Source organism: Fusarium solani (assembly GCF_023522795.1).
Source record: "Fusarium solani strain SB1 chromosome Unknown bctg00000005, whole genome shotgun sequence".
Taxonomy (NCBI): Eukaryota; Fungi; Ascomycota; class Sordariomycetes; order Hypocreales; family Nectriaceae; genus Fusarium; species Fusarium solani.
Window position 1 is genome coordinate 493,418 of NW_027072153.1, and position 22,533 is coordinate 515,950.

The window sequence follows — 22,533 nt, forward strand, 5'->3', positions numbered from 1 at the left end:
GACCTTGCTCCTAGAGCGAGACTCGGAGCGATGACGGTGGAGAAGCATCAGCTCACGAGACTTGGCCATGGCATCGCTGAAGGCCGCCATGCGTCCGCCGCGGACCTTCTTCAAGAATTCGAGATCATCGCGGATACCAAACAGCGCATCACCCAGGTCGTAGTCTTCTGGGTTTGTAGGGGTCTCGTCGCCATCCTCAGGTGACTTCTTCTTCCTCCGCAGGCGAAGCCACTTGGGCCACAGCTTGACCAAAACATCCACCATAGCCTGGAACCAACGATCGGGGAAAAGACGGATGAGCACACCAATAGGAATGGAGAAGAAGCCCAGGACGACAGAGATGGCCCACTGGGGACCATTGAGGCGGACCACCACAAAGGCGTCGCCTCCAACGTATATGATGATGAGCTGGCCGCCGACCATGATGGCCATCATGAGCATGAAGAGGTGGTTGCGGTGCAGGCCCTCAAAGATGTTGAGACGGTTGTCGATGCGTCTGCTGTTGACGAGCTTGAAGATTTGCATAAACACAAAGACGTTGAAGATGAGGGTTCGCAGTTCCTTCTCGGGGTAGTCGAGGAACTTGGGGCCTGCGAACCAGAGGACGAAGCACACGATGAGCTGGTAGATGGACTGGCCGATGATCATCTTCCACATGGTGATGGTGATGAGAGGCGCAGTACGGGGCTCAGGCTCGCGGTGGAGAAGACTTCCGGTGGGGGGATCTGTAGCGAGGGCGAGAGCGGCAAAGGTGTCCATGATGAGGTTGACCCAGAGAAGCTGCACCGCGTTGAGAACTGACGTCTCTTTGTCATCCGAGACTGCGGAGATGAAGGTGATAAAGACGGCAGTGATGTTGACTGTGAGCTGGAACTGGAGGAACTTCTTGACCGAGTCGTTGATGGCACGTCCCCAGGCGAGGGCCTTGACGATGGAGGAGAAGTTGTCGTCCATGAGGATAATGTCTGAAGCTTCCTTTGCGACTTCAGTTCCGGTGATACCCATCGAGAAACCAACATCAGCAGCCTTGAGAGCTGGCGCATCGTTTGTGCCGTCACCAGTAACAGCAACAATCTGACCCTGAGCTCTAAGAGCCTTGACGAGAATACGCTTATCCTCAGGGCTAGAACGAGCAAGGATGTGAAGGCCCTTGACGACCTGTGCCCGTTCTCGCTCGTCGAGCTTCCGGAACTCGGAACCTTCCATGACGGCATTCTTCTCCTTGACGTTTTCCTCGGTAAGGATACCACATTCGCGTCCAATAGCCCTGGCAGTCTCGACGTTGTCACCAGTGACCATCTTGACAGAGACCGAGGCGGTAGCACAATCTTGAACAGCTTCGGGGACACCCTTTCGAACAGGATCCTGAATACCAACGACACCCATCCATGTCAGGTTGTTGACAAGATCCGTCAGGTCAATCTCCTTGGGACCCTCATCCTCGTTACCCAAGCTAGGACTCAAGCTCAGAACAGGCGGCCACGACTCAAAGTCACGGTACGCAAGAGCCAGAGTTCGCAGAGAGTTGGTAGCATACGCAAAGATCATGTCTCGAATCTCCTCCTTGTGCGAGTCCGAGAGTGTTTCCGTGCTAGGGGCCTTTGTAGGATCACCAAGAACAGTCGTGCACTGCGCGAGAACAATCTCGGAAGCACCCTTGATGAAGAGACGGTACTTGGGCTTGTCCTTGGTCTGGCCGGGGACTTCGACAACGGCTCCCATGCACTTGCGTTGCGAGTTGAAAGGGAAGAGGCGCGTCACGGGATGGTTCGATCGTTCGACAGCCAGAGGACCAAGACCGAGACATCGACGAGCCCAGTCGAGCAGAGCCGTCTCGGTCTTTGTTCCTACAAAGCTCTGCTTACCGTTCTCCTCAGCCTCGAAAGCTGTAGTGTTGACAGTGATGGCCGTCTTGAGAAAGGTCTGATACTCGGGGTCGAGCTTTGATGAGAGCTGGTTGAGAGAGATCAAGTCCGTGCCTTGAGCCTCGTCCTTCTTTGCGCCCGAGCCGTTGTCTTGCTCAAAGTTGGATTCGCCGAATACCAGTTGACCTTTCTTACCCAGAGAACCAGCAACAACCGTCATGACATTCTCGGTGAGGGTACCAGTCTTGTCGGAGCAAATAACAGTGGCGTTTCCCATAGTCTCGCAAGACTGCAGATGTCGTACCAGGTTGTTCTCCTTTGTCATCTTCTTGGTGGCGAAAGCAAGAGATAGCGTCACGGCGAGAGGAAGTCCTTCGGGAACCGCAACGACGATGATGGTGATGGAGGTGATCAGGATTCGGAGAAAGTTCTGGCCCTTTTGCTCGCCGGTGTCGTCGTTCTTGGGAAGTCGGACCAGAAACTCGATGAGAAGGACAAAGAAGAGGAGCAGACCAGCGGCGCTTCCCAGCTTTGCAATGTAGCCTGGAACAGTTAGTGATGTACTATATACCGGGTCATATCAACTTACCAGCCAGAAGATTCAGCTTAGCCTGCAATGGGGTCAATCCTGGGTCATCGCGCAGAGACATCATAGTCTTTCCATGGCTAGACTGCTGTCCAACCGCCGTAACCAGAAACGTTCCAACTCCGTCAAGAACCTTGGCCCCCGAGATGATAAAGGGATCAAGCTTCTTAAGCTTGGGCGAATCCTCGTGCAAGAGCGCATGAAGAACAGCATCCGCAGGAACCTTTTTAATGAGATCCGATTCTCCAGTGGCTGAAGACTCGTCGCAGCTGAGATTGTGTCCACCGATGAATACACCGTCCACGGGAATGACATCACCAGGCTCAAGGAGCATGACATCTCCTACCAGGACATCGTGGATCGAGATGGACATGGGCTTGCCCGATCGCGTCACCTTGACGAGACGATCCTCCTTCTTCTGATTCAGCTTACGGAACTGTCGTTCCTTTTGCCAATCGTTAAGAGCACCAACAACGACGACAATCGTGATGGCGACAATGATGGCGACGCCTTCCACCCATTCGATCTTGGCGCCTTCATGATGAGTAACTCCAAATGTCTGGTACAGACCCAGGGCGAGCGATACGACGGCAGCGATGCTCAGAAGAATAAGGACGCGATCCTGCAGCGCGATCCAGGCAAGTTCAAGCAGCGACTTGGACTTTGGCTCCGGTAATCGGTTAGGCCCGTAGACTCTTGTTCTGTCGACAAACTTATCCTTCCCATGCGAGTCTGGCTGACTAGGCTGCGTGTCGCTATGTTCAGGCGCCTTGGGGGAGTAATCTGACGGGCTGGTCGCTGCAGTCGCGTCCTCAAAGGACACCGAGTCCGAGAGCTTCCCCTCGTCGAGACTCAGGCCCGCGCGACTATCTGTTCGCAGGCCCTTTTCGAGGCCGGGGAGTCCGCCGAGCGCCGCAAAGGCCGACAGGTTCTTTGGGTTGATGAGCTTGGAGAGGTGGCCAGGAGAAAAGGCAAAAGGGTTGTTGTCGACATTGTAGAGGTGCTCCTCGCCCGGGTCGGCCTTGAGGATCTCATTGATGTCGCCCTTTTGAGCCTGTCGAAAGACGTGGATGTCGCGATCGTGGTCAGACCCGACCTTCGTGGTAGGCGAAGAGGACCACGATTCGGACCTCGACTTGGACGGGGGCACGGCCAGGGTGTTTGCGTCGTCGAGGGGAGAAGAGATTACAGAGGCTGGATTGCCTATTCGTGAGGAGAGCTTGTCAGTATTGATTGACGAGAGTCCCGCGGGCGATCGCACTGGAGCATTACCGGCATCATCGTTTCCAGCGTCAATTGCAGCAGTGTCTACCGTGATGGTGGGCGCGCGAGGGCGCCCTGCCGGCTGGGGAGCGCTGGAGTCCATGTGAGCATCTGGCGGGTGAATGAACCTTTCAGGTCATGGAGTATGGCAGTGTCTGTCTGTGAAGATGAGATGGGAGAAAAGAGGAGAAAAGAGTAGATCAGAGAGAGAGAGAGAGAGCCTGGGGGCGTACGAGAGAACAGGCAGACCAGCACCTTGTAAATTGCACATTCACACGTCACAACCTCCGATGATCAAATCACACCACGAGCCTGGTCTGATGGGAAAACAAGAGAAACGAGAAAAAAGTGCAGAAAACACAGCCACAGCCACGTCCTACTCAAGCGCAATGCCAAGTTCTCGGCGCTCGACGTGATTGGCGTCTCACGGGGACTCAATCAATTCTTGGTTTCTGGGAGAGCAGATCACGGCGTGGACCGTGAGGGGTGGTCCAATATCTTGGCAAAAGGTCTCTCTTACCTACTCTACCGGGCGAGTTTGTGCAAAAGTGCTGATTGCCTTGAGGACTTATGGATACTCGCTGTGATGGCTAGAGCCTAACTGAGGCATATAACGCGATGTCCCCACGGGTAAGCACCGCATCTGTAAGGTTCTCTCAACGGCTGTTAATGACATCTACAACAATCACTCGATCTCAAATGGCACGTTCCAGTGGCAACAGAGAGAATATCCTTGGTCATTCGCCCTGATGTGGCCATTCGCCGATGTGGCCATACCGCCAAGACCAATCACTCCAGCGACCTTGGCCAAGACCCAGCAGAGACGATGTCAAGCCCGTGGGTCCCGCCACTTCTTTTAAGCTTATTATGTCTCCTCAGGCGCTAGATGGAAGTACCTAACAGGTTGGCCTCTAATTCATCTTGTCTCTGGGTCGCACATGACGGCCTGATACGCGACACGAGACGGGGCAGAGCTTTGGGCAATCACAATCTCTTTTCTCTATTCTCTTTGCCATTTGGACGACCTGCTGAGACACGACACTCGTGCTACTCGTCTCCTCACGCTAATTCAGCACAGCCTCCCTTGGTATGTCGGTGACGCGGCGTGATTAGCTCCAGGTCCCACAATGTGCAGCTTTCTGCCCAAGTGTCAGTTGCAGGGCGCCAGTGACATTCAACGTTTCGTATTGGTAGAACGGAACCGCCCATTTTACTGTACCGTTATTCATCATCTGTAATTTCGCACATCATGTCGAGCAACCTGGTTATCCGACCCGCAACGCGCCAAGGTATTGTCACTGTCAAAACTTCCCGACACCAATAACTCATGTAATTCCAAGATGTCCCGATTATCCTCGGCATGATGCGTGCAACTGCCGCTGAGCAGTGTGCCTCCTCCAACGTGAAAGCTACTGAGCAGGACCTCCTCGACAACATCGACTTTGGAGACTCAGACACCTCCAATCCTCGTGGCCGCTTCACCAAGATCATCCTTGCCGTGGCACCAGAGGGCATCGCCGGCATGGCAACCTACTTCCTCACGTTTGCAGCCTGGCTTGGCCGATCGGGAGTCTGCCTGGAAGATCTCTACGTGGCCCCAGAGTACCGCCGCAGGGGCTACGCGCGGGATCTCATCCAGGCCATCGCAAAGGAGGCCAATGAGCTGGGGTGCTCTCGGATGGAGTGGCAGTGCTACAAGGATAACCACCGGGCTCTGCAGTTCTATCAGAGCCTCGGGGCAAAGGTCATGGATCCGATAGCCTACCTCCGTCTCGACAAGGAGGACATGGAGAAGCTGGCAGAGGAAAAGACAGCTTCCTTCCTGAACTAGCTCTAGTGGCTGTCGTCCCCTGCCATTTATTAATTAAGCTTATTTCCCACATCTTGATGCTGCATATCACGGCCCATGTCTATGGCGTGACGTCATTGGCTATGTTCAAACAGCATGTTTACATCCATGGCAAGGACCACCACGGACAATGCAAAACGCCGAGGGCGGAAGGTAAAGTCCATAAAACAAGCTTTGATCTGACGTGTTTATGAGGCGGAGCAGAGGCTGTGTTTTTTCAAGGGGCAAAATTACCGGATGAGGAAACCCGTGCGACGGATGGACAAGTCCGGGAGTTGCGGAAAGGGGCAGGTCAGCGACTCGACTCAAGTGCGACAAAACATGAGAGTCAAAAGGTTTCTGTGTTAGTGTGGGGCAGTGCTCGATATTTTGTGTGAGCATTGAGTTTTGATTCCATCACAAGGTGTTCAAATCCCTCATGGTAGAGTTTATAAGCCTCTGCCGGTTGTCCGCGATGGCCGTCATCATCTTGTGATTGTAATAAAACTCTTCATTTCACGAGACAGCATAGCCACTCGGCAAACTCATGAGGTATCCATCAGCTTATCGGTCTCACTTTCTAGCTGATGTCTGATACCCTAGAGGCTGTCCAATTGTGACATGAAGTCGAGCAAATTCAAGCGAACCTGGTGAACCTTCAACTATGGATACTCGTTCAAATGAAATGTTAGATTGGAATTACATGACCAGTATTTGGCTCAGATATTTCATAGTATGCATGCTGTTTTTCTAGATGATTGCAGGTGGCAGTTCTTGCTGTTGAGCGATCAGTCTATATGGCCGCCTGAGGTGAAAGTGTTCTTCACTCACCACGATTGTCGATCTTCCTGATAGGCCGAATGAGAGCTAGTTACAGTACCTATCTGGAACACTGTTTTAGATATAATGACAATATTCGACGTCAGCAGGCCATGAAATAGTGCACTACTCACTGTGTCCAGCCACGGGCTGATATTGCCGCTCATTGAGAAGCTTCGCTCAAGCAAACTGACAAAGAAGACTCACTTTCCAAAAGCATCATTCGTCTATAAGATATCTAGGTACAGTTTTATCTATCCAGGTGGCACAAACTCCTACTCCTTGGCCGCATCCTCAGCCACCTTGACCTCAGGAGCAGGTCCCCTCCTCAACCAAGGCACCCTCCCAGTAGCCGGATCCATAATACAAGCAAAATGCGTAAACCCGTTCGAAATCCTCCTATCCATCATCCACTCCCGCAGAGTCTCCTGCTTGACAGAGCTCTTGTTGTCATCCATGACAACAGCCTCATCATCGCTCGAGGCTTCCGTGCTGCAGTGGTCACTCCACTTGTCGCTGATGACGTCCATGCGGTCGTTGGAATCTCGGAGCCAGAGTTCAGGGTGGGGGGTTACTGGTTCGGAGCGTAGTTCTGTGCCGCATCTTGTGGCATCGCACGAGTCGTGGTTTGTCTGTACGATGAAGCGGTCATTTTCTCGGAGACGGCCAGTAAGGAGGTCTTTTTCGATGACGACGGCATGGTTTCCGTCGCATAGGGTAAGATAGCACGGTGCACTCCGCACACTGGCGAGTTGCTTGGCGCTTTCGACGAGAGAAGATGCCGTCTCTGTCTTTTGCTGATTGAAGAGTGTGTGCCGTAGGATAGAAGATACAGAAGGCCGGAAGCCAAGAATAACGAGGAGTTGATGCTTCTTAAGATGAGAGTTGTCGCAAAGATGCAATGGGCGATAGTTAAGAGAGAGAGACAAATTCTCCCTTCAAGTAGGTCAGCACTGAACACTTCAAGGCACAGAGTACATACTTTACTCCTGTCAACACTCCCATGAAGCCAGCATATGTAATCGACGTGGCAATGACATGATCTGGATCCTTGGACGAGTCTACATACTCGAGCACAACCACCAAATCCCTCAACGGATCCAACCCCCAGTCAAGAGTGCGAAAGTGCATTAGACGCTCATCCTGCACTTGCTTCCCCTTGACCTTGACGCAGCCAGCTGTGCAGCCCATCATGACATCCAGAAACACGTTGAGCGCCACCACGAGAAAGAGATCGCACCGAGCAACCTTGGCAAATCCTCTTATCTCACGCGTTTCCTCTTCATCGTGCACGCGTCGTAGAAACACCCTGGCGAGAAACTTGGCGATCCGAGCAAGCCACTTGGAACCCAGCATCGACTCGAGCAGCTCGTCAAAAACATGGCCAAGAGTACGAATCCGAGGTCCAAACGTAGCAGCGACGTCTACATATCGATCCTCAGGTGATCGGGCGAGGTCGATCCTGAAAGTTGGAATGTCGCTGTCTTGCGGCATGGTTGGTGATGGAGTCATGTAGATTATCAGATTGATAAGAAAAAAAAGATGTGCGAGGGGTGGGCGTACCTGAGAGATTTAAAGTGACAGCTGGGGCTTTTTCAGCTTGACACATCCTGGTCTGATTCCAATCTCGGGACAGCTCGGCCGTGACCGGAGATAAAATAGTGGCCTTGGCTCTGTTGAAAGAGACCAAAGAGGACAGCTAGACGAAGCAGCTAGACGGGATCAAGTAAAGGACAAGAAGCATGGGGGACGGAGGCACGGAGGATCTAGGCCATCCGACTACGGTGGGAGAGAAAGGACAGTTGTGATTTAACAAAGAATACAATATGGCTAGCCCGGATCAGCCGGGAATAATAAACCCTCCAATCTGTTATCAATCATTGCAATTCGTGACATCTTGATTACACTCAAGCTTCTGGCTTCTGGCCATATACAACGTGTCTATACAAGTTAGCAGTCTTCAACAACACCAGATGGAGTCACTTACATGGGCCACCAAGCGTGGATACGTCTGTCCTTCATATCCGTCCTCACCTTCGTCAAAAACACCTCTACCTGCTCAGAACTCCATCCCAAGGCACGCGTAAACAGTGCCATGGACAGACCCGACAGCTCGCCAGCGATATTGTGACAACACCAAAAACCCAGCTCCTTGTAATGCGGATCCGCCGGCCACCGGTTCGTAGGCCACCTGTAAATCACCTCGGTGACATTGACGAACCCAGCATCAATCATCTGCTGCTTGTACTTTTTCGCGCTCTGCGCACCGCGACCAAAGACGTTTGTCGCCTCAATCATGAGACTGGACCACTGATCAATGTAGGATCCCTTCTTGAGAGTGCCGTCGTCGCACTCGGCGGGAAAGGTGATGTCCTGACACTCGATCCATCCTCCGGGGTTAAGGTTGTCGAAACTCTGCTTGAAGAACTTGGGCCAGTCGCCGATGGAGCCGACGAGCATGCGGCCGTAGATAAAGTCGAACTTGTAGCTGTAGGTCCATTCGTCTTCGAGGTCGTCGACTTGGAATGAGAGGTTGGCAGGGAGGCTGGGCTGGTGAGTGAGGGGATCTCATTGTGATGTTAATGCAGGGGGACGTACAAGGTTGGTTGGATAGGACTGAGATCAATGCCAATGACCTAGCAAGTGTCAATATTGACTTCATCATGAATAGTAGAGTGTCGAGCTATACCTCTGTTTCAGGATGCTCATCGGCTGTTCGAGGTTAGCAGAATACTACTTCAATGAACAAGATACCTACCAAAGTCGATAGCCCAAACACCAGTTCCAGTTCCAGCATCCAAACATCGTCGAATAGGCTTGTCGTCCTTACCAATCGGACTCAGGTACAGCTTCCCTCCAAGCGTAAGCGTGAACAAATGATGCTGAAGATCTAACACACGTTAGCAAGATCCCCAATGCAACATCACCATGGCACTAACCTAGACGTTCTTGCTCGGACTGATCGCATGCCAAGCAATTAGCACCATGAACCAACACACGCATCGAGATAGACCCTTGTCGCTCTTACCGAATCGTTGGGGAGTACGTAATTGACTTGAGAGCAAAAGTCAGCTCATTGTTCTCTCATGAGTATCTGGCAGACTCACTCGACTCCCTGAAGGAATGATATGTCCGCCCATTCTCGGTACGATACTGAAGAATGCTGGATCGCATCGATGCCGTAGAACTGGCAGCATCGTCCTGCACATGAAGATCAGCGACAAGCGCCGACGAAAAAGGTGACCCTGGTCAGTCGCTCAAGACCTCACTTACGCCCAGTGCCGAATCGTTATCACCAATTTCTTCATGCTCCTGGGATTGCTTGCTCAGTATCCACTCTTATCAATACGGCGCGTTCACTCTCACCTCGGCCTCGATAGGCTCATCCTCGGTGGTGGCAGCTGCTCGTTGCTCAGGCTTGGGACTACCCTCTTGACTCCCCTTCTCCGACTTAGGAGTGCCCGTCATGACGAAATCGCGCTGTAAAACGAGCGAAGAGAAGATCAAAGTCGACAGTCAATCAATCTACTCGGGTCGCGCGTTCGTCTATCGACGTGTCAATGTCAGATTGCAACAAAGAGCAAAAGAGGTCAAGATTTCCTCCCCTCACGCGATCGATCCAATGTGCAAGTACTGTAATGCTAATAAACGAACCGTTTGCGTGCTAGACCCAGTTGTCCTTCACTACTGGAATAACTGTGGCCCTAGGGTTCCTAGCAGCTTTTTACTAGATGGGGTGTTTAATTATCCGCGCCTCTCAAAGACGTACGACGAACACGGTCGCAGAGAGGGGCTTCAGTGACGCGTTCGATGCAAGCCGAGGCTGCCCTTCTTATCCGGGGGAATGCCTCTACAGGGAAGGAGATTCGTTCGTGACAGAGGACTGTGAGCGTCCCCGGCCCATATCTGCCCATCGAGCTCCCCGTCTCGCCCCCTGTCTCCTCGGGGAAGCCTTGCCACCTCTAGACCCCCAAGCCAGCCATTCGCAGAAGGACATTCCACTGTGGTGCACGCTAACGAGAGGCTTGAGCGGCACGCACCGCCGGCGCCTGGGCCTCCTCCCGACCCAGGGCGTTCTAGAGGCCTTTAGCGGGCTGATCTAGTGAAGCTCTTCCGTCCTATCGGGGCGCTCGAGTTTGTGATGGCGGCTCACTCGGCGAGGGGATCCTCATCAAGTGCTGGGCAAGTCCCACGCTAAGACATTCCAGCTGCGCGAATGTAACGAGGGGATTAGTATTCATTAATCCGTCATGGGAGGAGAGCAATCCTCCTCTTTCTTGGCTTTCTCTGCGGCTCAGCTTCTCCAGCCCGTGACCTGGGGATAGAACCATCAGCAGCCCTGTATCTCCACTGTGAGACATCGCGGAAACGGTTCCCAGGATGAGCTCGGTCGACGGATTGCGGGGTCTTGTCGATGGCGTGCGCCCGTCAATTGCCATCGCTGGGTTGCTGGTCGGAGTCTTGATCTTCTGGTCGGGCATCTCAACATGGAGGCAGTACAGTCGTCTTCGCGACTTTAAAGGACCTCGTCTTGCTGGATTCTCGAAATGGTGGCTCATCAGGACTGTCGGCAGTGGTAGGGCTTACCTGGACTTCTGGGAGGTTACCAAGAAGTATGGTAAGTTGCGTCGCATTGTCCTGACAGTTGCTTTGGTAGTCAATTGCGCTTCAACGAATGCTAACAATGCGCCGCAGGTTCTATCGCCCGCGTCAGTCCCAACGACCTCCTCACCGACGATCCCGACCTTATGAAGCACATCCTCAACGTTAGAACCGAATACCGCCGCTCTCCTTGGTACGATGGCATGCGCTTCGACCCAGCCAACAACAACATTCTCTCATGGAGGGACGAGGATGAACACTTTAAGCTGCGATCCAAGATGTCCGCCGGGGTATGCTTCTCCCACAAATATCCTCGCGCACGAACTGACGGTTACAGTATGGCGGTCGCGAAGTCGAGAACCTGGAACCCAAGATCGACAAGAACATCCTCGCACTCATCAAGCTCCTGCACAAGTACGCCGACGAGAATAAGCCGGTCGATCTAGGCCGCCGAGCCCAATTCTTCACTCTGGACGTCCTCTCCGACTTGGCTTTCGGCGAACCGTTTGGCTTCTTGGAGACAGACTCGGATGTGTACGAGTACATCAAGACTACCGAGGAGACACTGCCCATGGTCATGGTGACCACTGTTGTTCCCTGGTTGGTCAAGGTCCTGAGCTCCCCGATCTTCAAGAGCCTTTTGCCGTCTGAAAAGGATCGGCTTGGGTTTGGGAGAGTGATGGGGTGAGTTATCGCGGCGCCCCATGTATAACAGGACTGACGATCTCCAAGCATCGCCAAAGCAATCACTGCCGAACGGTTTGGACCCGATAAGAAGGTTCGGAAGGACATGCTCGGGTCTTTCGTTGCCCATGGACTCACTCAAAAAGAGGCCGAGTCGGAGATTTTGCTCCAGATGTAAGTCACTCCATCCACATTCCCTTCGAGCAATCGCTTACAATGCCGCCTCAGTATCGCCGGTTCTGATACCACCGCCACGGCCATCCGTTCAACCATGCTTCACATCATCACCAGCCCTCGCGTGTACAACAAACTACGCACCGAAATCTTAAAGACGACATACTCGGAGCCAATCATCCCAGACTATATCGGTCGCGAACTACCCTACCTCCAAGCCGTCATCAAAGAAGGCCTCCGCATCTTTCCTCCCGTCGCCGGCCTCATGTCAAAAGAAGTTCCACCCCAAGGAGATACTTGGAAGGGTCAATTCATCCCTGGTGGAACAAGTGTCGGATACTGTGCCTGGGGCATCTTCCGTCGCGAGGATATCTGGGGATCCGACGCCGGCGAGTTCCGCCCCGAGCGCTGGATCGAGAGCCCGCCTGAAAAGATCAAGGAGATGGAGAGCGCGCTTGATCTCATTTTTAGCTATGGACGATGGCAGTGTCTGGGACGGCCTGTGGCTCTGATGGAGCTAAACAAGATCTACGTCGAGGTGAGTCCACTCTAATCTCGCCATCTATAACCCGACTCCTACTAACGTTTGACGTTGAAGTTACTCCGACAGTTTGACTTTTCCATCTGTGATCCTACAAAGCCTTGGAAAGTCTTTAACTGTGGCATCTTTTCTCAGTCTGAGCTCTGGGTGCGGGTAGAGCCTAGGGTTACTGAATCGTAATGCATAATGAGCTCATGGTCGAATCGGTAATGTTACTGCTAATGTCAGGTCGCTTCTGACTGTCTATAGTAGAAGCTAGGTGTTTATATCTGGTTAATGAACCGTGCATTCATCGCTATTTAATACTTACACCCGCCCTTGTCAATTGATCAGGTAACATCTGCGTGCACATTGTGAACCCAAGTTCGTCCCATATCGGGAAAGATGTCTTCTCAAACAATGCCCAAATGATGCTTCTGATCTTGGAGTTAGAAACTAGGCCGACTTGTCCTCGCTGTGACAGCCTTTAACCGCCAGGACTGTTGGCTGCATGTCCCACCAACGGCCCAACTTCAGGCCAGCACGTCACCTGATACAAGGAGGTTACCAGTCTTTGTTTCATTAACCGCCCAAATTTTGACAGCATCAAAAACACAGCACTATCGAAAGAGCCATTCAGCCATGTCGAAAAGTCCCGAAGCAACCGCATCAGATCAAAATGCAACCCCCGAATGCAAGATCTGCCAGGCTTTCCTCGAGGCAGCCGAAGAAGTGAGATCCCTCAACGAGAAGAAACTCGCTTTTTCCTCAAAGTACACTCGAGAGCATCGATCTTGGAATTTTAGAGCTGCCGAGGTACACAACGGGTGCCAAGTCCACCTCGGCTTCCTCGAAGCCCTTCTAAAACTAAACGTCGAGACGAATGCCATGGACTACTCTATAAAGAAGCATACTGGCATTCAGCTATCCGTAGGAAGTGAAGTGGTGCTTCTTCACAACTGCTATGATGGAAAATCGATTTTGCGAGCGCCACAGCTTCTGCTCATCAACGACCTATCTCAAAACCCCGGCATTCCTCTGGGACGGCCGTTGGACCGTTTCATCGACCCAGCTCTGATACTCAAGTGGAAGCGAGACTGCGACCAGTATCACGGAAGCAAGTGCCAGGACAAAAGCACGCGTCTCCGCCGTTCGCTCTCGTTTCTTGTTGATACGAAGCACATGTGTCTCGTTGAACCCGCAGATGGCATGGAGTATGTCGCTTTAAGCTACGTCTGGGGTCAAGCACCCATACTCAAGACAACTCGAGCCAACGTCGATCTCTTACGACAGCATCATTCCCTAGAGCAACTTGGGGATCGGATCCCGACCACTATTATGGATTCCATAAAGCTAGTGCCCTTACTGGAGGAGCGCTACCTATGGATCGATTCCCTCTGCATCATCCAGGACGACCCAGTCTCTTGTGGTCAACAGATCAACCAGATGGCAGCCATCTACGACAATGCCACACTCGTTCTAGTCGCAGTAGACGGACAAGACGCAGAAGCCGGTCTGCGCGGTCTGTCCCAGCCAAGGCTTCTCAAGCCTATCCTTCAGCTGACACCCGAGACGCGCTTCACCGTCAAAGGACTTCCGTACCGTGCTTCAGCCCCTTGGATGACCCGTGGCTGGACCTTTCAAGAGAGTATATTCTCACGGAGAAAGATCACCTTCTACGACAATACTGTGAGGTGGACATGCCAGTGTTGCACCTTTTGCGAGGATATCGACGAGGCACCTGATAAAGCACGTTCAACTCCCCCGTTGCAGGCTTATGGTAATAACCTCCAAACATTCAATGCACTTGAACTCTCCAGGGCTCCAAACCTGCGCCTCTTTGCCGACCTGATTTCCGTGTACAACCAACGATCATTCACCTTTGAGGAAGACGTAATGAATGCTATTTCCAGTACGTTCAGCGTCATGCAGCAAGCTTTCCCTAGGGGCTTCATCTACGGGCTGCCCGTGTCCTTTCTCGACACCTTTCTAGCGTGGCATGCCTTGAACTGTGGTCTGCGTCGCCGCAAGGGGTCGCGTCAAGATGCCGCTTGCCCATCAAGCTGGACGTGGGCTGGGTGGAAAGGCAAACTGGCTGGAGGGGTCAGGAGGAGACTCAACCAACCCAGTGCCATATCTCGAGTGATACCAACACTAACATGGTATGTCCCTGAAACGCCAGATTCCCCTGGGCGTCTTATTCCATTTCAGAATGATGCGTATCACTACCAAACCCGCTTCATGGGGGAAAAGGATAACCTCCCAGAAGGGTGGAAGTGGCATCGTGGAGATTACTATGAGCACAAGTCGTTCCCCAAGGTTGAATTCAAGCACCCAGTCCCGATATGTGAGCCGGGGGGCAAGGAAACTCAAGAAGTTTCGTAAGGTCGATATCTCTGTGCAGATACACATCAGGCACGACTCTGGGCAGCCAAACCTCGCAGAGACGGGATTCCAGAACCAGAAGGGAGTGAAATAACGACTCTGATAAATGATTCTTGGAACAAGGATATACTCTTCGAGCACTCGGCTGTGCTTAATGATAATCAGGGGGCTCTAGTCGGAATTCTCTCCATAGACTCGGATGATGATTATGGCCGCATATGGTCGACTGAATCACCGGGCGTTGCCATTGACGTTGTGGAAATATCTCGAGAAGATTATTATGGCGAAACTGGAACATGGTCCTTCTGTAATGTTCTCTGGGTTGAGTGGGAGAACGGGGTTGCATATCGGAAGGCGATGGGAAGGGTTGAGAGGGACACCTGGGAAGGATTAAAGAAGGAGGAGATTTCTCTAGTATTAGGGTGATTGCTCTATGAGGAGCAAATCCCCGACCATGTCATTAAGCCTGGCGAAAAGCACAACACAGTCACATTTCCACCTTGAAACCAATTCCAACCATTGCCTCAAACGTGTCCACTTCATGCAAATCCCTTAGTACGAGTACCGGAATGCAATCTTTTCCTTATCCGTCATATCCGACAAGGCGAGTGCCTCATTTTCCTCCTCTGTGGCGGCCGAAGAATGAACGACTCCATGCAACCTATCCCTGCGAGAGTTCTCCCGTCTGCACAAAAGTCCGTATACAGAGATGGACACTGCCGAAACAACAAGACAGATGAGGAGCCCGGTATATCCTTTCGTATAGTTGGGCGCGTCATTCTTCTGAAAAACCTGAGGTCCAATAATATTGCCCAGACAATAGGAAAAGAAATAGACAGCGTTCATAGTGACCTTTTTTGTATGGCCAGAAACGTTGGCCATAGGTACTGATGTGGACATGACGTACGACTAAGAAACTCGTCAGTTCTGTCTACTGTGGAATCGGCTAATACTTACCCCCCAGTAAGTGTAGAAGACATAGTACGCAGCCAGAAGGCCTGTCTGATTATCTCGTGGTAACTGCCACATGAGGATAGCACAGACCATGGGAACAATATTGGCCACGGCAATAATGGTGCACCGCATGTTTTTGAGCTTGGCACAAAAGACAGCAAGAATGATTTGCCAAGTCGTCGCGACAACTCCAGTTGGCATACCAAGCAATGTCGTAATGGGAACCGAATACCCAAGGCCAGACACAATGATGGAAGAAAAGGTAACGAGTCCACCGTTGGGGATGTTCTGTGCACAGGCAAATAGTGCAAGCAGGTATGTCTTGGGGTCGACCAAGAGCTCCTTGATCTGGTACCACTTGACTCTCTTATCTTCGATACCGGTGTTGTTCTTCTGAACTCGGCGGATGACGATGTATCGTTCTCGGGGAGACAGCCACCAGGCGGACACGGGTGAGTCGGGTAGGAAAGCAAGGACGGTAGCGGACCAGAGAACGGTTATGCCTCCGAGGACGATGAATAGGAGGCGCCATTGGGCCAAGTGTGTATGGGTCTGCGAGATTGCGTACGAGATGATGCCAGAGAAGACTGACGAGAACTGGTTGCCCGTAGTCAGACGCCGGAGTTCTGATACTATAACAAAGCACTGGGGTTATCGTACCTGATTGTACCAGATTGCCACTCGGACTGGTTGTTCCCGATTTGTGTACCACATGACAGTGAGGATCGACGCAGTAGGGAAAGCCCCTGCTTCAGCGCAACCAAAGATGAAACGAACCGTGGCAAGTCCAGCGAAATTGTGTGTTGCAGCACTGCAGAAGAGGAGGACAGCCCAGGAAAGAATACAAGCAGCCAACAGTTTTGCCACCGGCAGCCTCTGGATCAAGATGGCTTGCGGGTACTCGAAGATCAGAAAGCCAAAGTAAAAGATGCTTCCGACCCAAGAATATTCATTACCGACGAGTTTGAGGTCATGTTTCATGCCCATGATGGCTGCATTGGAGATGACAACCTCGAGGGAAAAGTCAGCTTTGGTAAAAGGCTTCTTGCACAATGACCAACCTTATCCACGGCACTCAGAATGACAGTTCCTGCAATGATGGGTAGGACGATCAGATCAATCTTCCAGAGAACTTTGCGCGCTTCTTTAGCAGAAATCGGGACGTCTTTGATGGCAGAGTCGAGGTTCGCCAGAAACCTGACGGCTACATCTTCACTCAGATGGACGTTCTCGACATCGCCGGCTTCACGGTCCTGCTGAGACACGGCTTTCGACTTGGTCATTTCAAGAGCATCCTTGTTCGACATGGTGAAAGTTTTGACCTTGATTAAATAAAATGGCAAGTAAAGAAACCACCGAAGAAGTTGTGTTCAAGCTCAAGACCGCAATGTTTCATGAATTATATACAAAAGGCCGTGCCGGTCACAGACATAATCCCCCTCTCTATCAGCGAGTAAGTTGCTGTCGGCACCGAGGATCCGGGACAGGTAGTTGACGCCTCCACGTCACATAGCGCCCCGAACGACCTTATCATTTGCGGGGGCAAAGCTGGTTGGTTCCCCACGCGCAATCCAGGGGCCCAAAGAGGAAAATGCGGAGAGAAGATCGGCCGTTCTCAAACTTCGGCGATAGCAATAGTTGGTGTGTTACCGGCACGCCATAGTTAATACACTACGTCGCTGAGGTTGCCGGTAATGGGGGCAGAGAGATGACAGATCACTTGTAAACCTCAGGTATAGCCCTAGTTGGTGTACTGCCGGCAAGGCACAGATAAACGTGACGGTGACGGTAATCAGGACAGAGATAAGACAGATGAGTCTTAAACCTCAGCTTTGGAAGTACAGTACATAGGTAGTTGGTAACCTACCGGCCCGGCACAAACAGTGCGACCATGAAATTGCCGGTAATTAGGGCGGAGATAAGACAGACGATTCTTAAGCCTCAGCGATAATCATGGCTTGCGTCCTACCGGCACAACATAGATAATGCGACGCCGAGGTTGCCGGTAGTTTGGCCGGTGATGACGTACCTCGTTCCTTGGTGCCAGTACATCAAAAAAATATAACAACCGCCCTTTGTCCCCCCTGCGTGCTCTGTCCAACACCGGTCGCCGTGCCGGTCAACGTCATGACGGCATCAGTGGAGGAGAAGTGTCTCAGCAATTCTTATCGACAGCCAGAATGACGTTCCCTTCGGTTAATCTCTAGCGACCGCCGCAGCAAATCCTATAAAATGATTTGGTTGACTCTGACATTGACGGGAAACTCATCTGTATCGCAACCGCCACCATGAAATCGCTGTCTCCCCAATTCATCAAGCCCTGGCTTCCCAAGTCATCCCCTCCCCCATGCATCTTTAAGAACGCCACCATTATTGACCCTGTCACCGGCACCTCTACTCCATCCCAACACATCTTCATTCAAAATGGCACAATTGCTGCCATTACTTCAGACGACACGACGCTCCCGGCAGAAGCCTCAGAGGCTACCATCATCGATGTTGCTGGCAAATATATCTGTCCTGGCCTCATCGACGCCCACGTCCACATCGCCGCTGCACCAGGTGACTCGGATTTCTCAAAGGTCATGTCCACACCGGAGCACGTCTCCATGCTCCGCATGACCTATGTCTGTCGCGACATTCTCGCCCGTGGCTTCACTACTGTCCGCGACTGTGGCGGCGCCCCGTATGCCCTCAAGCAGGCAACAGAGGAATGGCTGGTCCCTGGACCCAGACTTTACATCAGTGGTCATGCATTGAGTCAGACAGGCGGTCACGGTGATTTCAGAAGCTGTCATGACCATACACACTGTGTATCCGGGTTTGTCTCCGGACTTGGGAGGGTCTGCGACGGTGTATCGGCCTGTCTGGCTACAGCTAGAGACGAGATACGCCGAGGAGCAGACTTTATAAAGATCATGGGCAGTGGCGGAGTCGTCAGTCCGACGGACAGACTCGAGGGCAAGCAGTTCAGTCCAGAAGAGATCCGAGCTGTAGTTCTAGCTGCATCGAATCATGGGACGTACGTGACATGCCATGCTTATTCGCCTGATTCCATTCGCATCGCTATCGAAAACGGCGTCAAAGGCATTGAGCACGGTAACCTCATCGATGAGCCAACAGCCAAGCTCATGGCGGAGAAAGGATGCTTTCTCACTCCAACACTCGTCACATATCAAACCTTAGCGGATCCAGCGTTGCCTCAATTCTTGAATGAGGATTCACAGGCAAAGAACAAGAAGGTCCTCGCCATGGGAATCAACGCCCTCAAGATCGCTAAGAAGGCAGGTCTCACCCTTTGCTACGGAAGTGATCTTCTTGGACCACTTGGGATATACCAAACCCGGGAGTTCAGCATCCGTTCAGAAGCTCTGAGCAATCTTGACATTCTCCAAAGCGCAACTATCAATCCCGCAAGGATGCTTGGCGAAACAAACACCTTGGGCCAGGTCAAGACGGGGTTCAAGGCAGACTTGCTGATTCTAAACAGCAACCCACTGGATGATATTACAGTGTTTGAGCGTCAGGAGCAGGAGTTTGTGGCGGTGATCAAGGACGGCCGGGTATGCCTGAGTCGCACTCCTCAACTGTCAGGGCTTCTTGATGCCTGGAAGACATTCTAGATAGTAATCTACAAAAGTTGATATTCTCACTTGACCTACTGTACTCATTCCTCCCCGGATCAGGCCCGGATGTACAATTTGAGAGTCTGTGCCCTTTGGATTAATTATTGTAAAAAATGATGGTATTTTTTTTAACAACAAAAATATTATTTTACTTAATCTTTGCCCTATGTGTATTAATTAACTAATTTAAAGCTTTTATACAACTACTTAGCCTTGGTCACTTTCTAAAATCCAGATCATGACATCCCTTGATATTGAAAGCAAACAGACCATGGCCACAGCGGAGACAACCCCCAATCTCTGCCTCAGGCACCCCCGCCAGCCCAATAGCATCACCGCCATTACCAACGGCAGCAACAAAAACTCAAGCCATCATGTCCGACTCCAAAGATGGCTCGGCGCCCGACTCGCTAATATCGATGGAGGATGGCAAAAAGTACTGGGAGGGCATCGAGGCCGACGTCAACGGCATGCTGGGCGGTATCCCCTCAGTCACTAGAATCGACCTGCAGGGCTCGAGGACGTTTCTTGCGAGGTTGGGGATCGGCATCAAGACTGGGAGGAAGATGGTTTCTAGGGCGCTTGAGGGCGGAGCAGGGTGGGTGCATTCCTAGACGCGGGCTATCGGTTTCTGCAAAGAGCGGTCGAGATTTTTCAAGTTGGAGTTGCTAATCATTCTGCAAACCAACAGTATCGGCAGAGTCACTGAAGGACTTCTCACCCAAGTGGCTGAAAAGGTGGACATTATCGAACCCATCACCAAGTTCACAGACGTTCTGGAGGGCAAGCCTGGGGTGTGAAATATCTTCAACGTCGGCCTTGAAGGTTGGAAGCCCGAGGATGGAGTCAAGTATGACTTGATTTGGGCGCAGTGGTGTGTCGGCCATCTACCAGACGATCTTCTAGTGGAATACTTTGAGCGATGCAAGTTTGCTCTGGCGCCGGATGGAGTCATTGTAATCAAGGAGAACTTGAGCACTAATGGTGTTGATGTTTTTGACGACCTCGATAGCAGTGTTACTCGGTAAGTGCATGGCCTAGTGAGGGATGAAACTTTAACAAGAATAGGGAGGATGAAAAGTTTCTGGCTTTATTCAAGCAGGCTGGTCTGCAGGTTGTACGATCTGATCTCCAACGAGGATTCCCCATGGCCGGCAACACGGCTTTGATGCCCGTCAAGATGTATGCGCTGAAGCCGGCGGAGGGTTGACTATAGAACAAAAAGCTCGAGCTAATGATACCACGATGACCTCGTCTCTCGCATTTTTGCATTTTTCTGTTTGCTAACAATTTTGACCGCCACCGGTTGACGCGTGTCACCGCCGAAAGCCCAGCTCGGCCGTGACGGCAAACAACCGACTTGGCAAAAAAAGCACCCTCGATTAAGGTCTGAGGCGGTGCACTTGGCATTTGATATTGCAAAAGCAGGGGACAGTTTGATGAATCCCCAGGGCCCAATAGCGCATTGACCTAACACTTTTCGTAAAAAAGGGCTGATAAAACTCAGCCAGTGTAAACAAAGCCAGGTGAGGCCATCTGCCCTAGTCCAGAAAAGAATCTTGGCCGCTGACGTGCTCAGCACAAATTTTTCACCCCCAACTCTCTCATTCACCATCTTCCCAGAAGGCCTCGACTGACGTCCAAGACCCTTAGGGACCGTGCGTCCAATGGCGGGATCCTTGGCGATGCCATATTCACGGCCAAACCGCTCTCTTTTCGAGATGACGTCTGGATAAGCCGGCATTCCGGACAAGGATGACCCCCACCGACGGGCCCACCGCTGCCGAGCACGCCATCCGCTTCAGGAGAACGACCATCGGCTGGTCGGCCTTTAAATAGAGGACTTTTCTTCTGCGACCTTTGAGTCACCTTTATCTGTACGGGACGTCGGCGTGTCACGCGAGAAGAAGCTCAAGAGATTCAGCAACCTTGAATACACATCCAACATGCCAGATTCTAGCGATAACCCCGAGGCTGGGTCAAAGGAATCAGTTCCTTCAACTTCTTCCATCTCTCGACGATTCACTGCAGAAGTTGATGTGCGATGGGGCGACATCTTGCTTCTCGTCTGCTTCTTTGTCGCCGGTCTGGTTGACAGTGCCGCTTTCAACTTGTACGGCTGTTTCGTCAGTATGCAGACAGGTTTGTACCCCTTCACAGCATCTTGAACGATGGATACTAACAACCCCAGGAAACACCATCTTCGTCGGCCTAGGTGTCAGCGGTCAACCCGAAAACCTCCCCGGAAAAGCCTGGTCCCGCTGTTTCCTCGCCATAATCTTCTTTGCCATCGGCGCCCTCTTCTTCTCCAACTTCCACCGCTACTTTGGTCCCCAGAAGCGCTGGGTCCTTGTCACGTCCTTCCTCATCCAGTCCGTCCTCACCGGTCTCGTGGCCCTCCTCGCCACTACCGGTGCGGTCCGAAACAGCCCCAATGACAGGACCACGACGCACAAGGATGGGTGGATCATTGAGAGGGTGCGCAACGACTTTCCCTACTCCGATTATGCGCCCATCATTTTGCTTGCTTTCCAGAGTGCGGGACAGATCGTTGCCAGCCGAGTCCTCAAATACAACAGCATGCCTACGGTTGTGCTGACAAGTCTGTACTGCGACATGATGAGCGACGCCAAGCTGTTTACCGCGCCCATCACCGACAACGCGGATCGGAACCGACGAGCTACTGGAGCCGTGTTGTTGTTTGCGGGAGCTGTTTCGGGTGGTTTCCTGTCCAAGTCTTGGGTTGGATTCGCTGGTGCTCTCTGGATCGCTGCATTCCTCAAGCTGTGCATCAGCTTTTCGTGGGCTTTGTGGAAGCCAAAGGCGGCAAACAAGTAGAGGGGTAGAGTTGAGAGTTGTGTGATACCCCGGGAGTTATATGGACATTAGGAGTTGGGAGCGATAGACAAATGATAGATAATTGTTAGACAAGAAGATGATAGATACATAATTACTAGATCTTTCGACAGCTTGAGTAACCCGCTGTTGGGCCTCGGATTTCTATTCCATCCATTGATCCATCGATGTCAGCATGGGCCGCCATTTACTCATCGCAGTGTTCCATCATGTTGGAGAAGTGGCATGTGAAGGCCTGCCCTGCTTGGGCTTGCCTCCAATCCTCTATCATGGTCTTCTGCAGCAAGATGTGCGACCGAATTGAACCAGCTGGCTTTTGCATCAGGTGCTCAAATCACTTTAAACTAACTATGAAGTTGTAATAAAGTAAA

At 51.9% G+C, this 22,533-nt stretch overlaps 8 protein-coding genes across 8 annotated transcripts; 5 read left to right on the forward strand and 3 right to left on the reverse strand.

Annotated features, from left to right (window-relative positions):
• Positions 1-4,963: 4,963 nt before the first annotated feature.
• MRS44_008553 (uncharacterized protein) lies at positions 4,964-5,545 on the forward strand (the record flags this gene model as incomplete). The annotated part of the gene is made up of 2 exons (XM_046281187.2): positions 4,964-5,003; positions 5,055-5,545. 2 exons carry the CDS (start codon positions 4,964-4,966, stop codon positions 5,543-5,545), a joined length of 531 nt encoding a protein of 176 aa, XP_046132006.1.
• Positions 5,546-6,636: 1,091 nt separating this feature from the next.
• On the reverse strand, positions 6,637-7,855 carry MRS44_008554 (uncharacterized protein; the record flags this gene model as incomplete). The annotated part of the gene is made up of 2 exons (XM_046276280.2): positions 6,637-7,297; positions 7,344-7,855. 2 exons carry the CDS (start codon positions 7,853-7,855, stop codon positions 6,637-6,639), a joined length of 1,173 nt encoding a protein of 390 aa, XP_046132007.2.
• A 413-nt stretch (positions 7,856-8,268) lies between these two features.
• On the reverse strand, positions 8,269-9,829 carry MRS44_008555 (uncharacterized protein; the record flags this gene model as incomplete). Its single annotated transcript, XM_046276281.2, has 10 exons — positions 8,269-8,302; positions 8,349-8,906; positions 8,960-8,997; positions 9,051-9,073; positions 9,120-9,251; positions 9,301-9,319; positions 9,390-9,415; positions 9,469-9,562; positions 9,635-9,673; positions 9,728-9,829. The coding sequence occupies 10 exons, from the start codon at positions 9,827-9,829 to the stop codon at positions 8,269-8,271; spliced, it is 1,065 nt and encodes a 354-aa protein (XP_046132008.1).
• Positions 9,830-10,741: 912 nt separating this feature from the next.
• On the forward strand, positions 10,742-15,152 carry MRS44_008556 (uncharacterized protein; the record flags this gene model as incomplete). The annotated part of the gene is made up of 7 exons (XM_046278554.2): positions 10,742-10,979; positions 11,057-11,253; positions 11,301-11,647; positions 11,696-11,821; positions 11,876-12,359; positions 12,795-14,688; positions 14,746-15,152. 7 exons carry the CDS (start codon positions 10,742-10,744, stop codon positions 15,150-15,152), a joined length of 3,693 nt encoding a protein of 1,230 aa, XP_046132009.2.
• Positions 15,153-15,278: 126 nt separating this feature from the next.
• On the reverse strand, positions 15,279-16,987 carry MRS44_008557 (uncharacterized protein; the record flags this gene model as incomplete). Its single annotated transcript, XM_065620980.1, has 4 exons — positions 15,279-15,635; positions 15,684-16,277; positions 16,341-16,691; positions 16,742-16,987. 4 exons carry the CDS (start codon positions 16,985-16,987, stop codon positions 15,279-15,281), a joined length of 1,548 nt encoding a protein of 515 aa, XP_065477052.1.
• Positions 16,988-17,968: 981 nt separating this feature from the next.
• MRS44_008558 (uncharacterized protein) lies at positions 17,969-19,303 on the forward strand (the record flags this gene model as incomplete). The annotated part of the gene is made up of 1 exon (XM_065620981.1): positions 17,969-19,303. The coding sequence occupies one exon, from the start codon at positions 17,969-17,971 to the stop codon at positions 19,301-19,303; it is 1,335 nt and encodes a 444-aa protein (XP_065477053.1).
• Positions 19,304-19,680: 377 nt separating this feature from the next.
• MRS44_008559 (uncharacterized protein) lies at positions 19,681-20,516 on the forward strand (the record flags this gene model as incomplete). Its single annotated transcript, XM_065620982.1, has 4 exons — positions 19,681-19,904; positions 19,998-20,100; positions 20,179-20,330; positions 20,375-20,516. The coding sequence occupies 4 exons, from the start codon at positions 19,681-19,683 to the stop codon at positions 20,514-20,516; spliced, it is 621 nt and encodes a 206-aa protein (XP_065477054.1).
• Positions 20,517-21,252: 736 nt separating this feature from the next.
• On the forward strand, positions 21,253-22,144 carry MRS44_008560 (uncharacterized protein; the record flags this gene model as incomplete). Its single annotated transcript, XM_046284080.2, has 2 exons — positions 21,253-21,448; positions 21,498-22,144. The coding sequence occupies 2 exons, from the start codon at positions 21,253-21,255 to the stop codon at positions 22,142-22,144; spliced, it is 843 nt and encodes a 280-aa protein (XP_046132014.2).
• Between the last annotated feature and the right edge of the window lie 389 nt (positions 22,145-22,533).